General features: G+C 42.8%; 1 protein-coding gene and 2 long non-coding RNA genes across 3 annotated transcripts; all 3 read left to right on the top strand.

Annotated features, from left to right (window-relative positions):
- The first annotated feature begins 8299 nt into the window (after positions 1-8299).
- LOC125140913 lies at positions 8300-9847 on the top strand. The gene is made up of 2 exons (XR_007140235.1): positions 8300-9022; positions 9339-9847. It is a non-coding gene; the product is annotated as an uncharacterized LOC125140913 (long non-coding RNA).
- A 5993-nt stretch (positions 9848-15840) lies between these two features.
- LOC125140912 lies at positions 15841-17152 on the top strand. The gene is made up of 4 exons (XR_007140234.1): positions 15841-15902; positions 16080-16196; positions 16630-16678; positions 17142-17152. It is a non-coding gene; the product is annotated as an uncharacterized LOC125140912 (long non-coding RNA).
- A 23-nt stretch (positions 17153-17175) lies between these two features.
- On the top strand, positions 17176-22331 carry LOC125140870 (NLR family CARD domain-containing protein 3-like; the record flags this gene model as incomplete). Its single annotated transcript, XM_047811505.1, has 4 exons — positions 17176-17179; positions 17576-19349; positions 21257-21430; positions 22166-22331. Coding segments are annotated over exons 1-4 (2118 nt in total), but the record flags the coding sequence as incomplete, so codon positions are not given.
- Positions 22332-22867: the final 536 nt, after the last annotated feature.

The raw sequence follows: 22867 nt of genomic DNA, 5'->3' as shown, positions 1-22867 counted from the left end.
TGGGGAAGCCTTCCTACGAACACAGCGCTCACATGTTTTTATTTTTGCGTCCACATCTGCTGCCATCTGCGGCTAGTAGAATCTGGACCGAAGAAGATCGAGTTTTCGCTCTAGGCCAAGGTGGCCCATATCATCATGGAGACTGGCAAGTACAATTCCTTGAAGATCTTTGGGTAAAGCCAGCTGGTTTATCACTTTGTTTCCATCCATCCTCTTCCGATATAACAACCCATTCTTTAGCTCAAGTTTGTTCCATTGCCTCATCCACAGGCTTACTGCGGGTGAGTGAATTTTCAAGTTTGATGGTTTGTTACTAGACTCCAAGTACTCAATTACCACTTTAATTTCAGAATCTGCTCTTTGCTTCCTGATCAGATCCTCTTCAGACAGGCATGACATCTCTGGGAGACCATGGACACCTTTTGTCTGGATTTCTTGAGGTAATGCTGGTACATCCATGCTCAGAGACTCTACTAAGGTCAGTGTGAAGGACTGAGAATCAACGGATTGACTTGCATGATGTTTTTCACAGATGGCTCCCACTACTTCTGGCAAGATTGTATTGGTGTTACTTTCAAAATCTGCAAAGTGATGTAGAGTGAATTGTCTGATCCGCTCTTGCTCTATTTTAGATTGCCAATCATCTGATGGTTCACCGTTTGGATGACGGGACAGACCGTCCGCGTCTTGATTTTGAGTTCCAGGTCTGTATCTTAAAATTATATGTCGAGAGACTGGATATCCATCTATAACTAGTGGCATCTAGTTTGGCGGAAGTAAGGACATAGGTGAGGGGATTGCTATCCGTGACTACCGTGAAGTCTGCCCCATACAGATAGTCATGGAACTCAGTGGTGACTGCCCATTTAAGGGCCAAAAATTCCAATTTGTGGGCTGGATATTTGGCCTCACACTTTGTCAGTCCACGGCTGATGAAAGCTGACTCGCATATGTCCTTGCTGTTCTTGATAGAGAGCTGCTCCGAGACCTGTAGCACAAGCATCTGTATGTAACAGGTAGGGTAGATGAGGATCGGCATACCCCAATATGGGAGTAGACGTTAACTTTTCCACAAGGCTGTCAAACGCATGTTGGCACTCAGTAGTCCATCGGTCGCCCAGGGAGTCTTTTAGATTGAGGTAAGTATGATCTCTATCTTTCCTTCTTCCCTTTCGAACAGGACGATAGCCAGCAGTAAGATTGTTTAGGGGCTTTGCAATCTTGGAGAAATCTTTAACAAATCTCCGGTAATATACAGTAAATCCTAGAAAGGACTTAAGTTCCCGAAGATTCTGGGGCCTTGGCCAGGTTTTAATGGCCGCTGGAATGTGCTCGGTGCGTTGGTGATCCCCTGCGGCATACGATTAAACTCCCAAAAACCAAGTGGGCATACAAATGCTGTTTTCTTCTTATCTGCTTCATCCATCTCAATCTGGTAATACCCAGATTTCAGATCATGAACGGAAAACCACTTAGAACCGGTCAACACCGAAAACACTTCCTCCAAGTTTGGGAGCGCGTATGCGTCTCGGATGGTCTGTGAGTTAAGCTTCCTAAAATCGATACACAGCCGCACTGAGTTGTCTTTCTTCCTGACCACCACAATGGGGGATGCAAAAGGGGACTCAGACTCTCGTATAATTCCTGCTGCTAACAACTCCTGTAGATGTTTCCTGACAGCATCAACGTCTTGTGGATGAATAGGACGGGCTCTATGCTTGAAGGGAGCCTCATCGCTCAGTTTAATTCTGTGCTTCACCTTGTCTGTGTGCCCATAATCCATGTCATTCAGAGCAAAAACATCAGGCATAGAGTTTAACCTGGCTGATATCCTCTCTTTCCATTCCGATGACAGCGGGGAGTCTCCAAAATCAAAGGATAGCTGTGTGCTTCTGAGCTTTTCTATTGTTCCAGAAGCATCGCTTGGTAATGGCTTGCCTATTACCTGCTGAACGGCATGCATTTCTGCGATGACAGTCTTGGGTGGGATTACTATATTGGACTGAGTCTCATTTTTGACCACCACGGGCAAGGCGAATGATCACTCCACAGGTAAACCGTGCAAGACGCTAGCAACTAATAAACCCCCAGGCAGGGATGACATTTTGGGACGGCTTATAACAGTCAGCTTTTCTGCTGGACGACAATTTAGGCAGCAAACTCCTTCCAGAACAGCGGTACATCCGGCTGGCACAGTTTCAGGGGCTGCCCCCTTTAATGTTACACATCCAAGGGTTTCAGCACATGCTTGTCTATGTCTCACATCAAGTGTCTTCAATACAGCTGCATATCCACGAGAAGCTGCATTGATTCTGACAGGGTCCCTTTGTACATAGCTGGAGTAAAGTGCATCCAGGGTGTTTGTACGACTAGGACCTGTGGCACATTTATCAGATCTGGGACCACCAGTGCTAATGTGGCGACCTCTACATCTGTTCCTAGGAACTCTTTGGGAAACATTAAGGTTAACTCTACATACCCAAGGTAAGGCACTGAATGTCCATTGGCTCCCTCCACTTCCGGGCAGAGTTTTCAACGATCTCATGGGGTAATGGGACAAGTTCTTTTTATAAAAAGACAATGGGATAGTGGTCACCTGGGAATCAGTGTCTAAAAGGCAGTTCACTTTGATTTCATCAACATAGATTTGAGCAGTACATTTCACTCCAATTAGCCCCTTTGGCAGTTTGGTTTTAGGGCACTGATGTTTTCTCTCAGTCTCCATATGCCCTGCTACATAGACTGCATGCTGTTTAAATGGGCAGTAGCTGCTTTGTTCTTTAGATCCCACTGGACCTGTCTTTCTCTCAACTGACGTCTCTTTTTATCCACTTTAGAAGGGTTAGGGTCATTTTCACAACTGATGGCAAGGTGTCCGTCTTCCCCACATCTAAAACAGTATCCAGGACGAGGACGAGTATTCTCATCCCTCTCAGCTTGTCTATGTTGAAATTTTGCTGGCGGGCTTTTGGAGGCTGTCGTCTTCCCTGAACGATATTGGGGTATTTCAGGGGTGGTCAACCAAACTTTTAAGTCTGCCACTTGTTTCTTCAATTCAGCTAGTTCTTTAGCTGCTGGGTTTTCTTTTGCCACTTTACCAGAATTGGATGTTTTCATAGTCTCTACTTGTGCTTGTAGTTCTATTAGATCTTTCTTTAACTGGATCACATCAACGTTCTTGGAATAATCAGGCTGACACTTCAGGTAAGGCGAAGTTTACATAGCAGCAATCTGAGCATGTATTTCAGATATTTGAGCCCTCATGGTATTCACCTCTTCAGCTGCTCCACCCATTAAATTATGTGAGTATGTAGATATTTGGTGGGAAGCAGTTCTCAGTTTAGGAGTGTTACTTGGCTTGTTTATTCCAAAATGATTCCTCATCCTGTCCTCTTTTGAGGCTTGCCGGTCTTCTTCTGTGCGAATGGACACTACCAGCTCTGCAAAGGAAGGTGGATTGGTCTTTTTCTTTTCAAGCTGTAAGTTGGCAATTATCCCATTATCCCAGCATCCACGGCAGAACTGCTTTATCAGACAACGGTTTTGCTCACTTTCAGCAATGCCGCCTCTTCTTAACGTTGTGCTCAACATCACCTGCAGTCGGTGTAAATAATTAGAGGGCTTTTCCCCTGGGTTCTGTAGCATAATCATGAATTTTGCTAACAGCTCATCACCATCTTCCACTGATACGTAGACAGACTCTAACAGTTCCAAGTACACTGACGGTGAAGACTGAGGACTCATATGTTTAATGACATCAGCTGCAGGAGGAAGCAGACTATCTAGTATTCTCCTCGTGCGAGACAGGTCAGAAATTGAGGGATCATTCAGAAGAAACTGAACACTTGCCCGCCACGTGTCAAAGTCTGGTTCATTAACGGGTCTAGGAACTTTTCCAGAGAAGGGCCTGAGATGAAAAGAGGTAGGTTGTAATGCAGCAGTGTCACTTGATCTGACTATGTGTTCAACTATAACTTTTTGCATGCTGGGAGGATCAATCATGTCCATTGTAAGTACTGGATGGGATAATCCCTTAGCTGCAGGATTGCTAATTCTATGGCTTGGTCTTTCCTTGGACAGGTTTTGTGATTTCTCAGATTCAATTCCACCAAATGGTGATGTTTCTGATAAAGGAAAAGTGTCTTGCTCTGTTGTATCTCTCTGTGATTTGGCTGGGGACAACTGTTCACCCAGTGAGCTGGTTGTGCTGCTATCACTGCTACATTTGTATGCTCAGCTCCTTCACCTGAAACAGATAAGGGCTCTGCAACAGGACAACCACCCTTTATTTTCTTTAACTCCCCCTCGAGCACTTCTTCAATTGACTTTCCACTTGCACTAGCAATGGATTGCAATTCCTTCAAATACCCCTTGGTGGCACTAACACTAGCTACTTGAGGGTAGATAGAGTTCAAGGCACGCACTACAAAAGTGGTATTTGGGTCAGATGGACTTACCATTGTCATGGGGAGCAAAGGCATTAGTGTTTTCATACCAGAGTTATATGTGAACTCTATAATAGTATGACGATGGAATTCAAAGTTTGGGTCATCAATGAGAAGGTTGCGATTGATACTATCATATCTCAACAGCAATGTTTCTAAGTCCTGATCTGTTTCAGTCAATGTCAAACCTCTGACCACTATGGAATTTGAGATATTTACATTCTCTCTTTTTACAATATCCATGCTGACGGATTTCTACACAAGGTATTATCATTTATTTTTTTTAATTGACTAAGCTCTTCAATCAGTCACTTTTGTTGCAGACCAATCTCTCTCCTGGCTGGCTCGCCAATTATTTGTGTAACCCACACCAAGGGTGTGAATGTTGCACTAATTCGAATGGACCAGAACAATCAGAAGTCTAGGTTCGTAAGGGAGAGAGATGGAGCGACAAGAGTGAACACAACCAGTCGTTCAACATTCAGGAACGAAGGTTTACTGTATTAACCACAAGAAATTGAAAAAATAATAAAAAAAAATATTAAAAAAAAAAAAAAACAGTAGCACCAGAATGTTCACTTTTATCAAAATAAATTCACAGGTTCAACACAAATTAAAAAAAACATTCAGGGGTAATCAGTAAATCAGTAACACGAATTGAAAGAAACTCAAGTTTTAAAATTTTCCCAGTAGCAACAGAAGAACTTCAATGTCTAAATTCAGTTCAGTTGCAAAAAAGAAAGAGAACTTGTCCTTCAGTGTGCAGCTGATCCAGGATAAGGTTACAAAAATAAAGAAAAGAGTGGTGCAACTTTGCTCCTGCCGTTCGATGGTAATCACTTTCAAGCTTATAAGTTCTGAGGATTCAACAACGGGCGGCTCGCCAGTCCAACCCCACCCAGATGCATAAAGAAAATGTAGGAGAGGGTTGAGACAAATCAGAGGGATTCACACGTGTCTATTCGCATCCGGATCAGGCAGCACACAACAGCAGACCTCAAATTCGGACAGCATCACAGGAAGGAAGAAGAGAAGAGAAAACAAAAAAAACCTGGCCAAGGAACTCAATCACATGTATTTTGGAATTTCCGGATAATTCCAGATCATACATGCTCCAAAATGTCGCTTTCCACACAATCTGCTTCTCTCTGAACCCTTTTTTTGAGATATACATGCATGTCACGTCACATAAGCTAAAGCTAATGCTAAGACACGTAGCTAGCATTCACCTGAAATGGCATGAACATACAAGCAAACATAGCACTTCTACTTGATTCACACTAATCGACATATATATATATATAAAATTGACATATAAATGTTTTTTAGGGACTTTCTAAATAATCCTTACATTACTCTTCTGATTTCGAAAACTGAAATCTCCCGGGATGGCAAGAAACGTCCGTTTGCATCCGAAGTTAGAGAGAAAGAAAGATCTCGAACATGCGTCCGAAAAATACCACGAGAGCGGAGCTTAGTGACGTCACGCGATCCTATTGGTTGCCTCAATAACGTGAGCATGTTATTGGAGAATTTTGAGACCTTCAATATTTTACACATATATACACACATTTATATATACATACATACATACACACACATACACACACATACACACACATATACACACATTATATATATATATGCGATTATGCATTATGTAATTAATAAAACTAGATTACACCATAATCCATAGTTTCAGCCTCTTATGGCTACAATATGTTATTCTTTCTGAAGGTTATTTTTATATATATTTTTTTCTGTCTTTTCCCTCGGTCATTAACCATTACTAACCTGGGTTACATATGCATACTCATACATACATAAGATCTGGTTTTAATTCATAACAGGACTAGACATAAATACAATATGATTTGTAATTACATTAATCAAGACATATAAAAACCTAACGTAGTGTTTTTGTTTCAGTAAAAGAAACCGTCCGTTCTAGCCTCTGTAACTCTGTGCCAGTAAGGCCTAGAATCACCCTGACACTTGTATCTGTAACTAGAGATTGTTTTTTTCCAATGAGATTGTTTTTTTCCTCTTTCCTGAGTGTCAAAGTTTTTGGAAGCTGAAAACTTGGAGCATTATCTAACCGAGTAGTTACATGGTGTTATAAATGAGTCGTTAGATGAGACAATTTAATTTTCTTTTTGACAATTTAACAACAATTTAATTTTTACTGGATTAATTATCTAATTGATTTTACTGGTAGTTTACTTGATTGATTATTGAGTTAATTAATTGAATGGATCAATACTTGGTTGAGTATGTAATTATTTGAATGTGCAGTTGATTGATTTTAATAAATTTTAATTTTTAATATTAAATTGAAGTTGTACTAATTGGACTTATACTCTGATCCTATTATCTGCCTTGTCTTTCTTGAGAATTATACTAGAAGGAATCCTGCACAACCACATTTACCAGAAAAAGAATAAACGGTCAACTGAAATAGTCACAGAACAGTGCCACAAGGGCAAGACAAGCTGCAATTGTAATAATAGAGCACAAAGATGCTGAAAATGAATAAAAAGTACATGGCAAGAACGGACAAAAGGAGAGTTGCAGTGGCTTGAAGGAGGGACGTTTGATGAGTTAAAATGTAGGAAGATGAAAGTAAGAATAAAATGCTCGGGAGAAGTAAAAAGAGAAAGCATGAGAAATTTTTCAAATTTTTTACATTTTAGTAAGTTTTTTAGGAAAATGTAATATTGCAACGTTGGGCTCTGCTAAAAGCAGAATTTCTGTATTTATACTCACTTTGTCTGATCAGATATACAGAGCATTTAGGCATTCATTTTCAGGGTTGATTGCTTACTGTGCATAATCATATGATGTATGAATGGCCATTTATTGATATGGGTATTGAGAGGAAAAAAAATAAAAAATTTAGGAGAGCTTTTGTTTCTGTCACTTTTGGTATGGTTGGAAGTCTGTGATTGGTTGCAGTGATAGGCCCTACGACAGCTCTTTTCTACTGAAAAGCACAGGCGAACATTGCACTTGCTACACAGTGTGTTTGTGTATCCACTATTGCAGTAAACTGGAAGAATAGACTAACTGAAAGAAAGATCTATATATTATCCAGCATATCCATTTGCACCTGTCCCTGAACAATGCAACAGGCATCACCCCAAAAATCTGCTTGTTTAGTTAAATAACAAACAAAAAACTACAAAGATACAGGGAGTTTCAGATACTGCTCTATATGATGGAGTTTCAAGTAGCACATAAAATGTATTCTTGTGTGTAATTATGGTCTAATCGAAAATATGTATAAATTTAACAGAAAAGCACATTTAGAAATGAATTACAATGAATCATCTAACAGTTTATGATGTGAGTAGTGCAGTGTCCTTATGTAACCACTTTGGCCCAAAGTTGTAGAATTACAGCAAGGACATAACAAGCTCTAGTTTTCCAAAATAACTAAATATGTATGTGTTCTAGACATGTGTTCTTTTCTTTAATAAATAAAGAAAAAAATTTTTTGAGGAATTTTATTCGGATCTTGACAAAGCCAGTCATGGAAAAACAAAAATTAATAATAATGATAATTTGCAGGTAGGGTGAGTTCATGGCCAGGTGACTGGACAAATAAACAAGGTGGTGTTGTAATTCTGCAACAGTGGGTGTCGGAACTCAGAGCCGGTCTCCAAGCCGACACATCACAGGGTGTCCTCTTCTCTTAGGCCTTTAGTTAGATTTCACTGTTAACTCTATAATTACTACAAAAAAAAATGAGAAAACTCCTCAGGCCTGGATGAGAATGAGCAAACTTCTTTATTGTGGTCAATCAGCCAAAGAAATTGTAAGTTGCCAAATTCAAAGTAACAAATTGGCAAATTCAAAGTATCAAATTGCCAAATTAAAAGTAACAAATTAAAAACCCACAAGAGCATGTCATGCCAAATCATTCAAGAAAGAAACAAAAAACTCTCCCGACGTCCTTGCGAAAATAAAAAACACCCACACTGACCCGCTCGCCCCGGATATATATATATATATCCTAACACTCCTCGCCCCCGCTTTGTTCCCAGTATTTCTTGGAGTCCCAGGTGCCATATCACCTGTTTTTATCGGCATTACCCACTATGTTCTCTAAACACCCGGACCCAATTTCCCCTAATTTCCCATAACCATTTATGGATTTTCCTTCCCTTATTTTGCATAACCTTAGACTAAACACCTGGGCCTTCTTCAGTCTTCACAACATGTTTATGAGCACCAAATGCCAAATTTGGTGGATTTTCAAATTTATGGATTTTCCTCCCTTTAGTTCTCAGGGCCTAGGTCTGTGGACCCCTGTTTTTTTCCATTCTACCTAACATGTTTTCGCTATGGGCCAAGGTCTGAGAACCATGGTCTTCTTCATTTTCCATAACAATTTATGAGCTAAGGTCTGGGAACAATGGTCTTTTCCATTTTTCATAACAAGTTTACATTTGTTATTACAAATGTGCACAAAAAGGGGCTCCATTCCCTCGTCAAAGTTACATTTGCCATTTGCTTCTGAGTCTTTTACGACAGACATCTGCCCTGAGGATTAAACCTGCATTCAACTAAAATGAGTAAGTTTCCCTTTTGCTATCTTCTCCTGTATATGATGTTTTCTGATTATATTCACTCTATGAGTCTATTCTATGTCACATGATATTATGTAAAAAGCTCTTACCTATTCATCATTCTATAACGTTACTATTGCTAAGCTATTGCTGCTGTAATATTGCTTGTGTACAAGTGGAGCTCTTTGACTCCTCAAGCCTGTTAAATTGTTTATGATCTCAGCCTGTCTTTTTATCCCCTGGTTGGGCTTGCTAACATATACATATCTCAAGCTTCATTTCCTCTATCTCTACTAAGTTAGTTACTCTTCTCTCTCCCTAGATCCTTCACCTCCAGGTCGATCAATTCAGCCTGGTTACACCAGCCGGAACCCTCTTCCTTCTCCCTATCCAAGACCTGAGCCTGCTGACCCCATGGCCGGCTATCGCCGCTTCCAACTGCGTCATATCATCTCTGAGCTACTACGCTTCTGGAACAGCTCAGTTCTCCTGAACTGCCTGAGCATGCTTATCTGCCATCTCATATTGTGAGGAATCCTCCTGTTCGCACGTCCTCCTCTCAAACCACTCTGGTGAACCTCGTGGACAGGGGATCTCAAACTGATGGCTGTCCTCATGCTCACCCTTGCACCCGTGAGCTTGGAACTCCCGGCTCCCCCCCTCCTTATGCCTATGTTCGTCCCCTCTCTCCCACCTTTCCATCTTCTCCCTCTGATTCTATCCCTGGATCTCCAGATTACACTCCTGGATCTCCAGATTACACTCCTACTACCCCCCTTTACTAAGGTCTAATAATAAACACCTTAATTATAATAAATCACCTTCTATCCACCCTCTGACTCAAGTGTGGTTATTTGGTTATTTTATTCTCTAGTTAGCTATTACCTTAAGGTTATTACAACATCTGGGGTTTATCCCCATGTGTCTTATGACTCCAATCATAATCGCCTTAACTCTGTTTTTAATGCATTCCTGGGTTCTGGGATTTTTCACAACATGGGCTTTACAGGGTAAAAGGGGCTAAAGGGAGAACAGAGTAAAGAACAGGACAGGAGTAAGAGAAGGCTACAGCCCCACCTTCAGGTGAATGTGAGGAGCAGCTCCAACCCCCATCTTATACCGGACATTACAGATCCGAGTACAACGGGATCCATCAATACAGTTGGGTGAAGGAAGCGAAAGCACGTGAAGTAGAACTGGAGATCACAAGTCAAAGGGTGAATAAGACAGGTATCAACAGGAGAAAAAGACATGAAGAGAAGACACGAGGAGTCCAGCTCCCCTCTCCCAGATGACCAAGATAGAAAGTCAAAGGGAGGCAGGCACACTACGTGCCTTGGACTTTCATGGACATGACTGAATTAATACAAAGGTTGCCAAATGTGTGTGAGGGGGCACAAAGGTGGATTACCAGATTTGAAGAACAAACAACCGGACAACTCTTGGCCATACTCAATCTCAAGGCAATCCTATGCCAGACCGTAGGAAAAGCCAAAATGCTGGAAATACTCAATAAGGCTGGGTTGGGAAGAATGGCTGACGATCCAAGGGGAGATGGAATAACCTTCGGCCCATACAGGAATGACCTGTGGGATCAGTTGAGGACGGCCTACCCAACCAAGGAAGACCCAAGAAAAGTTGAAAAAATAAAGCTGGAAGAAGAAGAAGGGGTTGCCCAATTCATACTGAAACTCCAGGAGTCCTGGAGAGAGGAGATGGGAGCAGCATGGGATGAGACACCCGCAAGTGAGACACTGTTTAAACTCATGTTAAAACGGCACTCCCTGAGGAAGTCCGAGACCTAACTGGAAACAGTGGTGGGTCTAAACACCATGCCATGGGCCACCTTCGAAGCAAATGTAATACACCATACAGAGTTACACAAAAACAGAAAACAGGAGGGAAAGAAGGCTGCAGAAGATCTGCTAGTGCAACTACATAAAGCCCAGCTGGAGGAGCTGGTGAGAAATAAACAAGAAAGCCATGAAAAGAAGAAGAAGGAAGATAAAGAGTATGCCTCAAAACAGGCGGCAGTCATTGTGGCTCCAACCGCTGCTCGGGCTGTGCCACCTCAAAATGGAGGAGTACCACAAGTGATGATGACACAGCCACAGCCTTTGCCCCCAGCTATGATGCAATATCCAATGGGATATCCATTGAATTATCCCATGAATCTTCAGTATGCTCCTCAACAGTGTAGCTGGGGACCAGGCTGAGGTCATTTTCCCATGCTAACAGAGCATGGGAAAATGAGTAGTGATGGGAAGTTCGGTTCTTTTCCAAGAACTGGTTCTTTCGGACAGTTTGTTTTAATGAACCAGTTCAATAATCCAGTTCACTAGTTCTTTTATGTCCTGACGTAATTCACAATGACGTTATGACGTAAATTCCTTCATCCCGCCGCTGCCGGCAGATATTAATACAATCAATTTAACACATCTGAAAAGTTCTTTGTAATCATAACTTTAGTTGAATACGTTTCTTACATTTACGTTTTGCAACTAAAACACCCAGTACATGCATTGATGTGCAAACGTGGGTGTTTTATGCGTCTTAAAGATATAAAGTTAATAAACTAATATTCATCAACTTACAAAAACTTACAAAAAAGCATAATTTTAAAATGTTTCTTTCGCTCCATCAGTTGTTTCAAAAACTAATGTAACTTTTTTCACTCATATGTTGATAAGACATTAAATCATAACCATTTACATTTGTTGCTGTATCAGTTCAGTGAATTATGCATGTGCAGTAACAACAGCTCATCGGTTCTCAGTAGGCAGGCACTTATTTCCATTGATTTCAGGACAGCGTAGCATATATTGCGTCACAGGGGAGTCATGGCCTATTTGATAATTTGCATAGATCTGGAGGAAAGCCGTTTGCATAAATTGCTTCAGATAATGTTACTTGTCCGTGATGGTGGGTGTTTTTTTAAAAATTATATATTTATTCTGTTATAACTTTACATAACCTTTCTGCAATGTTTCGTGACATTCATATTAATAAAATACCTGTTCTGATCTCAGGTGTTTCATGTCAAATTGCGTGCCTGAATGATCCTAGGAGCTATGTTGTCTGGGGCTTTTTGCCCCTGGTAGGGTCTCCCAAGGCAAACAGGTCCTAGGTGACAGGCCAGACAAAGAGCGGTTAAAAAAGCCCCTTATGAAGAATTCAATATCAAGGTCCGTGACGTCGCCCGGTATGGCGCAACCGGGGCCCCACCCTGGAGCCAGGCCCAGGGTTTGGGGTCGCATGCAAACGCCTGGTCTTTCCCCACGGGGCCCCGCCGGGCTCAGCCCAAAGGAGCGACGTGGGGCCGATCTCCCGTGGGCCCACCACCTGCAGGAGGAACCGTAAGGGGTCGGTGCATTGTGGATTGGGTGGCAGTCGAAGGCAGGGGCCTCAGCAACACAATCCCCGGAAACGTAATCATGCTCTATGACACGGAATGTCACCTCGCTGGGATGAAGGAGCCTGAGCTGGTGCAGGAGGCTGATAGATACCGATTAGAGATAATTGGGCTCACCTCCACGCACAGCTTGGGCTCTGGAAGCCAACTCCTCGAGAGAGGCTGGACTCTCTACTTCTCTGGAGTTGCCCGTGGTGAGAGGAGGCGGGCTGGTGTGGGCATGCTTATAGCCCCTCAGCTCAGTCACCATGCTTATAGCCCCCCAGCTCAGTCGACCTGAACCTGAGTGGTGTTCTGTTTTTGGACTTCTGTGCTAGTCACAGTTTGTCCATTACGAACACCATGTTCAAGCATAAGGGTGTCCATCAGTACACGTGGCACCAGGACACCCTAGGTCGGAGGTCGATGATTGACTTTGTGGTTGTTTCATCTGACCTCCGGCCATATGTCTTGGACACTCGGGTAAAGAGAGGGGCGGAGCTGTCAACTCACCTGGTGGTGAGTTGGATCCAATGGCAGGGGAGGAAGTTGACAGACTTGGCAGACCCAAACGGACTGTGAGGGTCTGCTGTGAACATTTGGCAGAGTCTCCAGTCAGAAAGATCTTCAACTCCCACCTCCGGCAGAGCTTCAACCAGATCCCGAGGGAGGTTGGAGACATTGAGTGGACCATGTTCTCCACCTCCATTGTCGACGTGGCTGGTCGGAGCTGTGGCCGTAAGGTCTCCGGTGCCTGTCGTGGCGGCAATCCCCATACCCGGTGGTGGACCCCGGAAGTGAGGGATGCCGTCAAGCTGAAGTAGGAGTCCTACCGAGCCTGGTTGGCTCGGGGGACTCCGAAGGCAGCTGATAGGTACCGGAGAGCCAAGCGAGCTTCAGACCGGGTGGTCGCGGAGGCGAAAACGGGTCTGGGAGGAGTTCGGTGAGGCCATGGAGAAGGACTATCGGTTGGCCTCGAAGAAAAAGGAGGGGAAAGCAGTGCCTTGCACACACTGTTTACAGTGGTAGTGGGAATTTGCTGACTTCAACTGGGGACATTCTCGGATGGTGGAAGGAGTACTTCGAGGATCTCCACAACCCCACCGACATGTCTTCCACTGAGGAAGCAGAGGCCGAGGGCTTGGTTGTGTTCTTGTCAATCCCCAAAGCTGAGGTCACTGAGGTAGTTGAGAAGCTCCTCAGTGGCAAGGCACTGGGGGTGGATGAGATCCGCCCTGAGTACCTCAAGTCTCTGGATGTTGTGGGGCTGGCTTGTTGACACGCCTCTGCAACATCGCGTGGCGGCTGGGGACAGTGCCTCTGGACTGGCAGACTGGGCTGGTGGTCCATCTGTTTAAGAAGGGGGACCGGAGGGTGTGTTCCATCTACAGGGGATCACACTCCTCAGCCTCCCCGGAAAAGTCTATGCCAGGGTACTGGAGAGGAGAATTCGGCCGATAGTCGAACCTCGGATTCAGGAGGAACAATGCGGGTTTCGTCCTGGTCGTGGAACACTGGACCATCTCTATACCCTCGCCAGGTTGCTGGAGGGTGCATGGGAGTTTGCCCAACCTGTGCACATGTGCTTTGTGGATTTGGAGAAGGCAATCAACTGTGTCCCTTGTGGTGACCTGTGGGGGGTGCTCTGGGAGTATGGGGTCCGGGGCCCTCTGCTAAGGGCTGTCCGGTCCCTATTTGACCGGAGCAGGAGTTTGGTCCGCATAGCCGACAGTAAGTCAGACTTGTTCCCAGTGCATGTTGGACTCTGACAGGGCTGCCCTTTGTCACTGGTCCTGTTCATTATTTATATGGACAGGATTTCTAGGCGCAGTCAGGGGCCGGAGGGAGTCCGTTTTGGGGACCACCGGATTACATCTCTGCTTTTTGCAGATGATGTTGTCCTGTTGGCTTCCTCAAATCAGGACCTTCAGTGTGCACTGGGACGGTTTGCAGCCGAGTGTGAAGCGGCAGGGATGAGAATCAGCACCTCCAAGAGATCGACAGGCGGATCGGTGTATCTTCTGCAGTGATGCAGTCGATATACCGGTCTGTTGTGGTGAAGAAAGAGCTGAGCCGCAAGGCGAAGCTCTCTATTTACCAGTCGATCTACATTCCTACCCTCACCTATGGTCAAAAGCTTTGGGTCATGACCGAAAGGACAAGATCCCGGACACAGCCGGCCGAAATGAGTTTCCTCCGTAGGGTGGCTGGGCACTCCCTTAGAGATAGGGTGAGGAGCTCGGTCACTCGGGAGGAGCTCAGAGTAGAGCCGCTGCTCCTCCATATCGAGAGGAGTCAGTTGAGGTGGCTTGGGCATCTGTTTCGGATGCCTCCTGGACGCCTCCTTAGGGAGGTGTTCCGGGCATGTCCAACCGGGAGGAGGCCCAGGGGAAGACCTAGGACACGCTGGAGAGACTATGTCTCTCGGCTGGCCTGGGAACGCCTGGGTATTCCCCCGGAAGAGCTGGAGGAAGTGTCTGGGGAGAAGGAAGTCTGGGCATCCCTGCTTAGTCTGCTCCCCCCACGACCCGACCCCGGATAAAGCGGTAGAAGATGGATGGCTGGATCTCAGGTGTTTCATGTCAAATTACATTAACAGTTATAACTTCAGATACCTGTCCTGATCTCAGGTGTTTCATGTCAAATTACATTAACAGTTATAACTTCAGATACCTGTCCTGATCTCAGGTGTTTCATGTCAAATTACATTAACAGTTATAACTTCAGATACCTATCCTGATCTCAGGTGTTTCATGTCAAATGACATTAATAGTTATAAATTCAGATACCTGTCCTGATCTCAGGTGTTTCATGTCAAATTACATTAACAGTTATAACATCAGATACCTGTCCTGATCTCAGGTGTTTCATGTCATATTACATTAACAGTTATAACATCAGATACCTGTCCTTATCTCAGGTGTTTCATGTCATATTACATTAACAGTTATAACTTCAGATACCTGTCCTGATCTCAACGTGGTGAACACAACTCTCCACTAAAAAAGTGAAGGGGACTTTTTTTTATAAAAAGTGCGGGGGACATGTCTACGCCCCTGTGTGTGTGTGTGTGTGTGTGTGTGTGTGTGTGTGTGTGTGTGTGTGTGTGTGTCAGTCACTGCCCTTCCCCCCTCTGCAGTATAAACTGTAATGAAAGTGAAAGTCAGCAGCTCCATTTTGTGACGAGTGAACAGTAAAAGATTTGAGGAGTAAAAACACAGTGAGTATCTAAAGCTCTAATATATAAACACACTGAAGTGACACTAGATACAGAAGAGTTTTGTGGGTTTGTACTGAAGCTTTAATGTACACAGGTTGTTTTATAACTTGATAGCGTGACTATTTCCTGTAAGTGAACTCTGTGCTGATTCAGGGTTTAATTTAACACACCGATGTTGGAGTGAAGTAAACGTGTGTCCTGCTGTAATCTGGAGAAGGAGACATGACCTCCAACATGAGTGTGTCTGGGAAACAGGACTTAAAGAAAGACGAGAGGTGACTTACTTTTACATTCACCAGTAATAAATACACACCGTCTCATGGGGACACATCTGTATCTCTAAACACTCACTAGTTAACACAGGAAGTCAACTTTAAGGTGTTTAATGTTTAATGATGAACACATTGTTTAACAGTGCTGAGTATTAATTATTGCTGATATTTCTGTTCTAGAATGATGAAGAGAAAGAGATCAGACTCACCAGAACCCAGCTGTGTGTCCATGAAGAGTGACGCGTCAATGGGGAATCCAATTAACTTCAGAGACAGAGACAGTTGTACTGATGTGAGGTCAGTATAGTGAGGTGTTTTACAGCAGTGTTCCACCTGATCAAACTCACTCGTCTCATTATGAAGCCCTTCATGAACTTTATCAGGTGTTGAAGCAGTAAAACACTAAACTGTGCAGTGCTGCAGCTCTCGGACTGGCAGTGAGGAAAAGTGCTTTAAGAGTTCAGTTCAGTCTGCAGTCCCTGAGCTGGAGGGTCTGTGGTGCTACAGAAGAACATTTACACCTGGGACATTAATGACTATATAAAGATTTTATTCATTTATTCAAACATTTGTTTCTAAACATGTTGGTGTCAGTTAGGAAATCCTGAAATCAGTGTATTGTGTTAAGAGGATAGTGTTAAATATCTGTGTGTGTATTTATTAGTGTGTGATTTGTGCAGCTATGAATACATATAGTCCATATTACATGATGGGTTTTGTTTGTTCACAGACCACAAAAATCAAACATCAGCACAAAACAGCTGGACTCTATATTCAAGGTGTGTGTGTTGTGTTTAAAGTGTGTAATGTGTGTGTTGTGTTTAAAGTGTGTAATGTGTGTGTTGTGTTTAAAGTGTGTAATGTGTGTGTTGTGTTTAAAGTGTGTAATGTGTGTTGTGTTTAAAGTGTGTAATGTGTGTGTTGTGTTTAAAGTGTGTAATGTGTGTGTTGTGTTTAAAGTGTGTAATGTGTGTGTTGTTTTTAAAGTGTGTAATGTGTGTGTTGTGATTAAAGTGTGTAATGTGTGTGTTGTGTTTAAAGTGTGTAATGTGTGTGTGTTGTGTGTAATGTGTGTGTTGTGATCCCTTGTCATGTCTTGATGTGCAGCAGCATTATGGGTAATCAGTTGTATGAGTTTTAAATGTGATAATAAAAATAGACTTTTCTTCTTGTGATAAAATAAAAGTCTCTCTCACTGTAAGATGATAATATTTAGATCTGTTCCTGTGTGTTTCTAACCAGGAGCTGGAACACAAAGTCATCACTCTGATAAAGAATGAGCTGAAGAAGTTTAGCAAGCTCCTGAGTCCAGATTACCCAGCATGCACTGAGAGGGAGGTGGAGGATGAGGAGGATCTGCACAGTGTCAGAGACGGAGCGCTGAAGATCACACTGCACGTCCTGAAGAACATGAACCACACAGATCTCGCTAACACACTGCACAACAGTAAGAGCTCTGAGTCATGACTTTATTCCATCAGCTTCACTTTAGAGAGAGGAAATAGTTTTAGATATGAACACATTTAGTTTGACATTTAATTTTAATATCATGTTGTATCTGTTCATGGTCCAGCTTCAATAATATTTAGTCCATCAGTCAGGAATTAATAGCAGCGTTTGTACGATTTTGCATTATAACTATTTATTACTAAACTAGATATTACTTTGTTTATTAGAGTCTTTAGGTTCTGTGTGTCAGACAAAGTTGAAGTCCAATCTGAGAGAGAAGTTTAAAAGAATTAATGAAGGAATCTCACAGCATGGAAGCTCAGCACTTCTGAATGAGATCTACACTGAGCTCTACATCACAGAGGGTTGGAGTGGAGACGTCAATAATGAACATGAGGTGAGACAGATTGAGGCAGTGTCCAGGAGACCAGCAACACAGGAGAAACCCATCAAATGTAATGAGCTCTTTAAAGACAAGTCCATCAGAACTGTGCTGACTAAAGGAGTTGCTGGAATTGGAAAAACAGTCTCTGTGCAGAAGTTCATCCTGGACTGGGCTGAAGGAGAAGTAAATCAGGACGTCACCTTCATGTTCCCACTTCCCTTTAGAGAGCTGAATCTGATGAAGAAACAAAATCTCAGTCTGATGAAACTTCTTCATCACTTTTTTCCAGAAATAAGAAAACTAGAATCAATAGACTGTGACTCCTACAAAGTGGTGTTGATCTTTGATGGTCTGGATGAGTGTCGACTTCCTCTAAATTTCCAGAAGAATGAGAGATTGTGTGATGTGACAGAGTCAGCCTCAGTGGATGTGCTGCTGACGAACCTCATCAAGGGGAATCTGCTTCCCTCTGCTCTCCTCTGGATAACCACAAGACCGGGAGCAGCCAATCAGATCCCTCCTGAGTGTGTAGACCAGGTAACAGAGGTACGAGGCTTCAGTGATCCTCAGAAAGTGGAGTACTTCAGGAAGAGGATCAGTGATCAGAGCCTGGCTGATAACATCATCAGTCACCTGAAGTCTTCAAGAAGCCTCTACATCATGTGTCACATCCCAGTCTTCTGCTGGATCTCAGCTACTGTTCTAGAGAGAATGTTGGGTGAAGCAGAGGGTGGAGACAGCCCCAAGACTCTGACTCAAATGTACACACACTTCCTGATATTTCAGATCAAACACAAGGACCAAAAGTACCATCAGAAATGTGACCCTGATCCTCAGCAGACCAGAGAGAGTATCATGGCACTGGGAAAACTGGCTTTCCACCAGCTGGAGAAAGGAAACCTGATCTTCTATGAGGAAGACCTGAGCGAGTGTGGCATTTATGTCAGAGAAGTGTCAGTGTACTCAGGAGTGTGTACCCAGATCTTCAGAGAGGAGTTTGGGCTTCACCTGGGGAAGGTGTTCAGCTTCGTACATCTGAGTGTTCAGGAGTTTCTGGCTGCTTTATACACATTTCTCTCCTTTATTAGCAGAAATGTAACAGAACATCAAACCTCTGATCTGTCTGATCTTTTCAGGAAGTCAAACATGTCTGATCTCCTCAGGAGTGCAGTGGACAAGGCCTTACAGAGTGAGAATGGACACCTGGACCTGTTCCTCCGCTTCCTTCTGGGTCTCTCACTGGAGACCAATCAAACTCTTTTACGAGACTTAATGCCACAGACAGGAAGCAGATCTCACAGCAAACAGGAAACAGTGGAGTACATCAAGGAGAAGATCAGGGAGAATCCATCTCCAGAGAAATCCATCAATCTGTTCCACTGTCTGAATGAACTGAATGATGATTCTCTAGTGCAGGAAGTACAAACTTACCTGAACAGAGGAGGTGTCTGGGGTCTCAGTGGAATCAGACTCTCTCCTGCTCAGTGGTCAGCTCTGGTGTTTGTGTTACTGACCTCAGAACAGAAGCTGGATGTGTTTGATTTGAGTAAATATGATCCATCAGATGAAGGTCTTCTGAAGCTGCTGCCAGTGGTCAAAGCCTCCAGAAAAGCTGAGTGAGTATTTTTATTTATAACTGTATTACTGCATGGTTTATTATTTTAATGTAACACTGAACTGCACTGTTTGGATTAATGTGTGTTAATAGTTCCTCTAATCATCTTTACACAAACCTCTGGTACTTTTACAGAAGATTGTGTCACTTTTTACACTAACATGTTATATCTGAACTGAGGGCTGGGCCACATGGGCAACATCTTATAACATCATATGAGGCATTTTATAGCTTTTATATATGAAGCATGAAAAATTAAGTGTTCTCTAAAATGTATGTAAAAATATCTCTACAAAATAACTGCATGCATTTAAGAACTAAAGACATTTCTGAACTAAACACCAGTGAAAGACTTTTTCTGTTCTGTTTATATTGAAAGTGACATTTAACAAAACTCTCACAGATGAGAAAAACATCAGACTGACAAAATGGGATCAATATGGATAGAAAATATAAAAAGTAAATATTAAAACACTCGAATGTCCTTCAAGTATGTCTTTATGTTGAAGTTCCTCATCTTTTGTTGTGTGTGACACAGTGTTGTGGGGAGATTCACTCTGTCATGGCTTTTTTACTCAATTGTTCTTTCTAATAAAAATAAAACATAAATGCTTTTTAAAACTTTAACCCAATACGAAGGACAAACAAAAGTCTCCTTCAGTCTGCACTACTGCTAAACTTTACCAAGGACTGAGCTCGTGGTCAATAAAACATCAACCATCATTTTGGACCTCGACACATTGGACAGACGAAGTGGGAAAATGTTCAGCTTTATCTTCTTATTATGTTAGAAACAAGCTAGGCAGCGAACTCAGATGTGTGATGAAGATTTTCTTTCTCTAACACTGACCTGTTTGTAGAGGATGGAGTTTAAATGTGACTTTTTATATGAAGACTTTTATTTTGATGGGATTCTTTTCTTCAAGTATACAAACAGGTAAAAAGAGAGAGGATGAATAATGTGTCACAGGTGAGTGTAGTGTCGTGACCGCTGTTATTAAAAAGTCCTGTTTTGTTCTACTTGGAGCTCGACAAAGACACCAAACTGTTAATGATCACATTCTTGTTCTTGGGTTGTGATTGTTGTTAATCTGTTGTGGTTGAATTATAGACAGTTTTTTGTCTGGTTCACTGCATCAGAAGATGGTGGATGTGGTAAAAACAGACGGTGAACACAAAGACGGTCGCACGTGACGGTCGGTCAGGTTTATCACCGTTACTGTGTTTGTATTTATAAGCAGCTGTAGTGAATCTATATTTCTGTTGTACAACATTAATAACAGACTGGTTTTGTTGTCTGTTCATCATTATGTACTGATAAAATATTACACATTGGTACACTACATTCTACCATGTCACTTATAGCCCCCTGAAGCCCACCTACACAAATCCTTTAGTGTAACACACAGTAGTAGTAACAGAGGTCTGGAGGTGACAGATTTGTACGTGTACGAGCACAGAGAACAACACACACCAACTGTTTTAGTGTCTCTGTGAAATCCAACATATAACTGAGTGTAAAGTACGACTAGTATTGTCATGTTATTACCTGGTAGTGTACAGCTGTATAATTCTTTATGTTCTGTAATAAAATGCACTGTATCTGCAGTGTTGGGTGTAGAAACTTGAACACAGATCAGAGTGTAGTGTTTGTAGGCTGCTCGCTCTCACATGTGTGTGTTATGTACATGACCTAATGGTCTTATAATAAATTGTAGCTGAGAGATTGTGGAGTGCAGAAAGACGTCCCTGCTCCTGTAAATGTGCTGATGTGGTGTCCTGTCCTCTGATTTGTGTGTGTGACACAAACACACTGACATTTCTGTTACATCTTCAACTTTAGCTGGATTATGGCTGTGTTTGTGTGTTTGAGATCAGTGTTCTGATATTTCATCATTTCTCTTCCAGTCTGTGTGACTGTAACCTGACAGAGGAAAGCTGTAGAGTTCTGTCCTCAGTTCTCAGCTCAAACTCCTCCAGTCTGAGAGAACTGGAGCTGAGGGGCAATAACCTGCAGGATTCAGGAGTGAAGCTGCTCTCTGATGGGCTGAAGGATCCACACTGTACACTGGAGATACTGAGGTACACACACACACACTACATACACACACACACACACACACACACACACACACACACACACACACACACACACACACACATACACACACACACACACACACACACACACACACACACACACACACACACACACACACACACACACACACACACACACACACACACACACACACACACACACACACACACAATACTACTCCTATTTACAGTGAGGACAATAAATTAATTTCTCTGCTGTTATCTGTCCTCATGGAGCTGCTACCATTTTATAGACCTGTTTCTGTTGTTCAATGGGAGCAAAACTATTCCTGAAAATGTTTGTAACACAAAGTAAAAGTGTGTACAATGTACACAGATCTACACACTGAACACACTGTAATGAAGCAGTAAAGGACAGTGTGTAAATGTGTAAATGTTCTCCAGCAGAACTTTCCCCAGAGCTGCTGAACACACTGTATGAACATCTCTCTGCTAGAAATAAAGAGACGTGTTTGTTCAGAGTGACGTCTCTGTTATTATCTTCTTACAGAAAGTTAAATACATCTCAGTCTCATATGAGCTGAGACACATGGATCTGTCCAAGAGCAGTCCAACTTTATACACAGATGTTCATGTTAGATTTTTATCCTGATATTAGAACCTTGTGTTCAGGTCCACACTTTATTTCTCACTGATGGAAACACCTCAATTCACTATCAGACAAATAAATCAAACACTTCATCATTTCTCTTCCAGGCTGTATAACTGTAATCTGACAGAGGAAAGCTGTAGAGTTCTGTCCTCAGTTCTCAGCTCAAACTCCTCCAGTCTGAGAGAACTGAACCTGAGTGACAATAAACTGCAGGATTCAGGAGTGAAGCTGCTCTCTGATGGACTGAAGGATCCACACTGTACACTGGAGATACTGAGGTACACACACACACACACACTACAAAAAAAAACAACAAAAAACAAAAAAAAAAAAAACAACACAAACAAAACACAAAACAAAACAACAGACACGCAAACAGACCACACACACAACAAAGAACAACAAACACCAACAAACACACACAAAACACAAACAAACACACACACACACACACACACACACACACACACACACACACACACACACACACACACACACACACACACACACACACACATACTCACACACAGACACAGACACACACAGACCACACACACACACACACACACTTGCACACAGACCACACACACAAACACACACACAGACCACACACACACTCACACACAGACAACACACACTCACACATACACACACATACACACACCACACACAGACACACACACATGCACCACACACACACTCACACACACGTACACACTCACACACAGACCACACACACACAAACACACACACACCACACACACTCACAAACAGACAACACACACATACACACACACACACACCAC

This window comes from Tachysurus fulvidraco, chromosome 3 (genome assembly GCF_022655615.1).
Source record: "Tachysurus fulvidraco isolate hzauxx_2018 chromosome 3, HZAU_PFXX_2.0, whole genome shotgun sequence".
NCBI lineage: Eukaryota > Metazoa > Chordata > Actinopteri > Siluriformes > Bagridae > Tachysurus > Tachysurus fulvidraco.
This window is presented reverse-complemented; position numbering and strand designations above follow the sequence as displayed.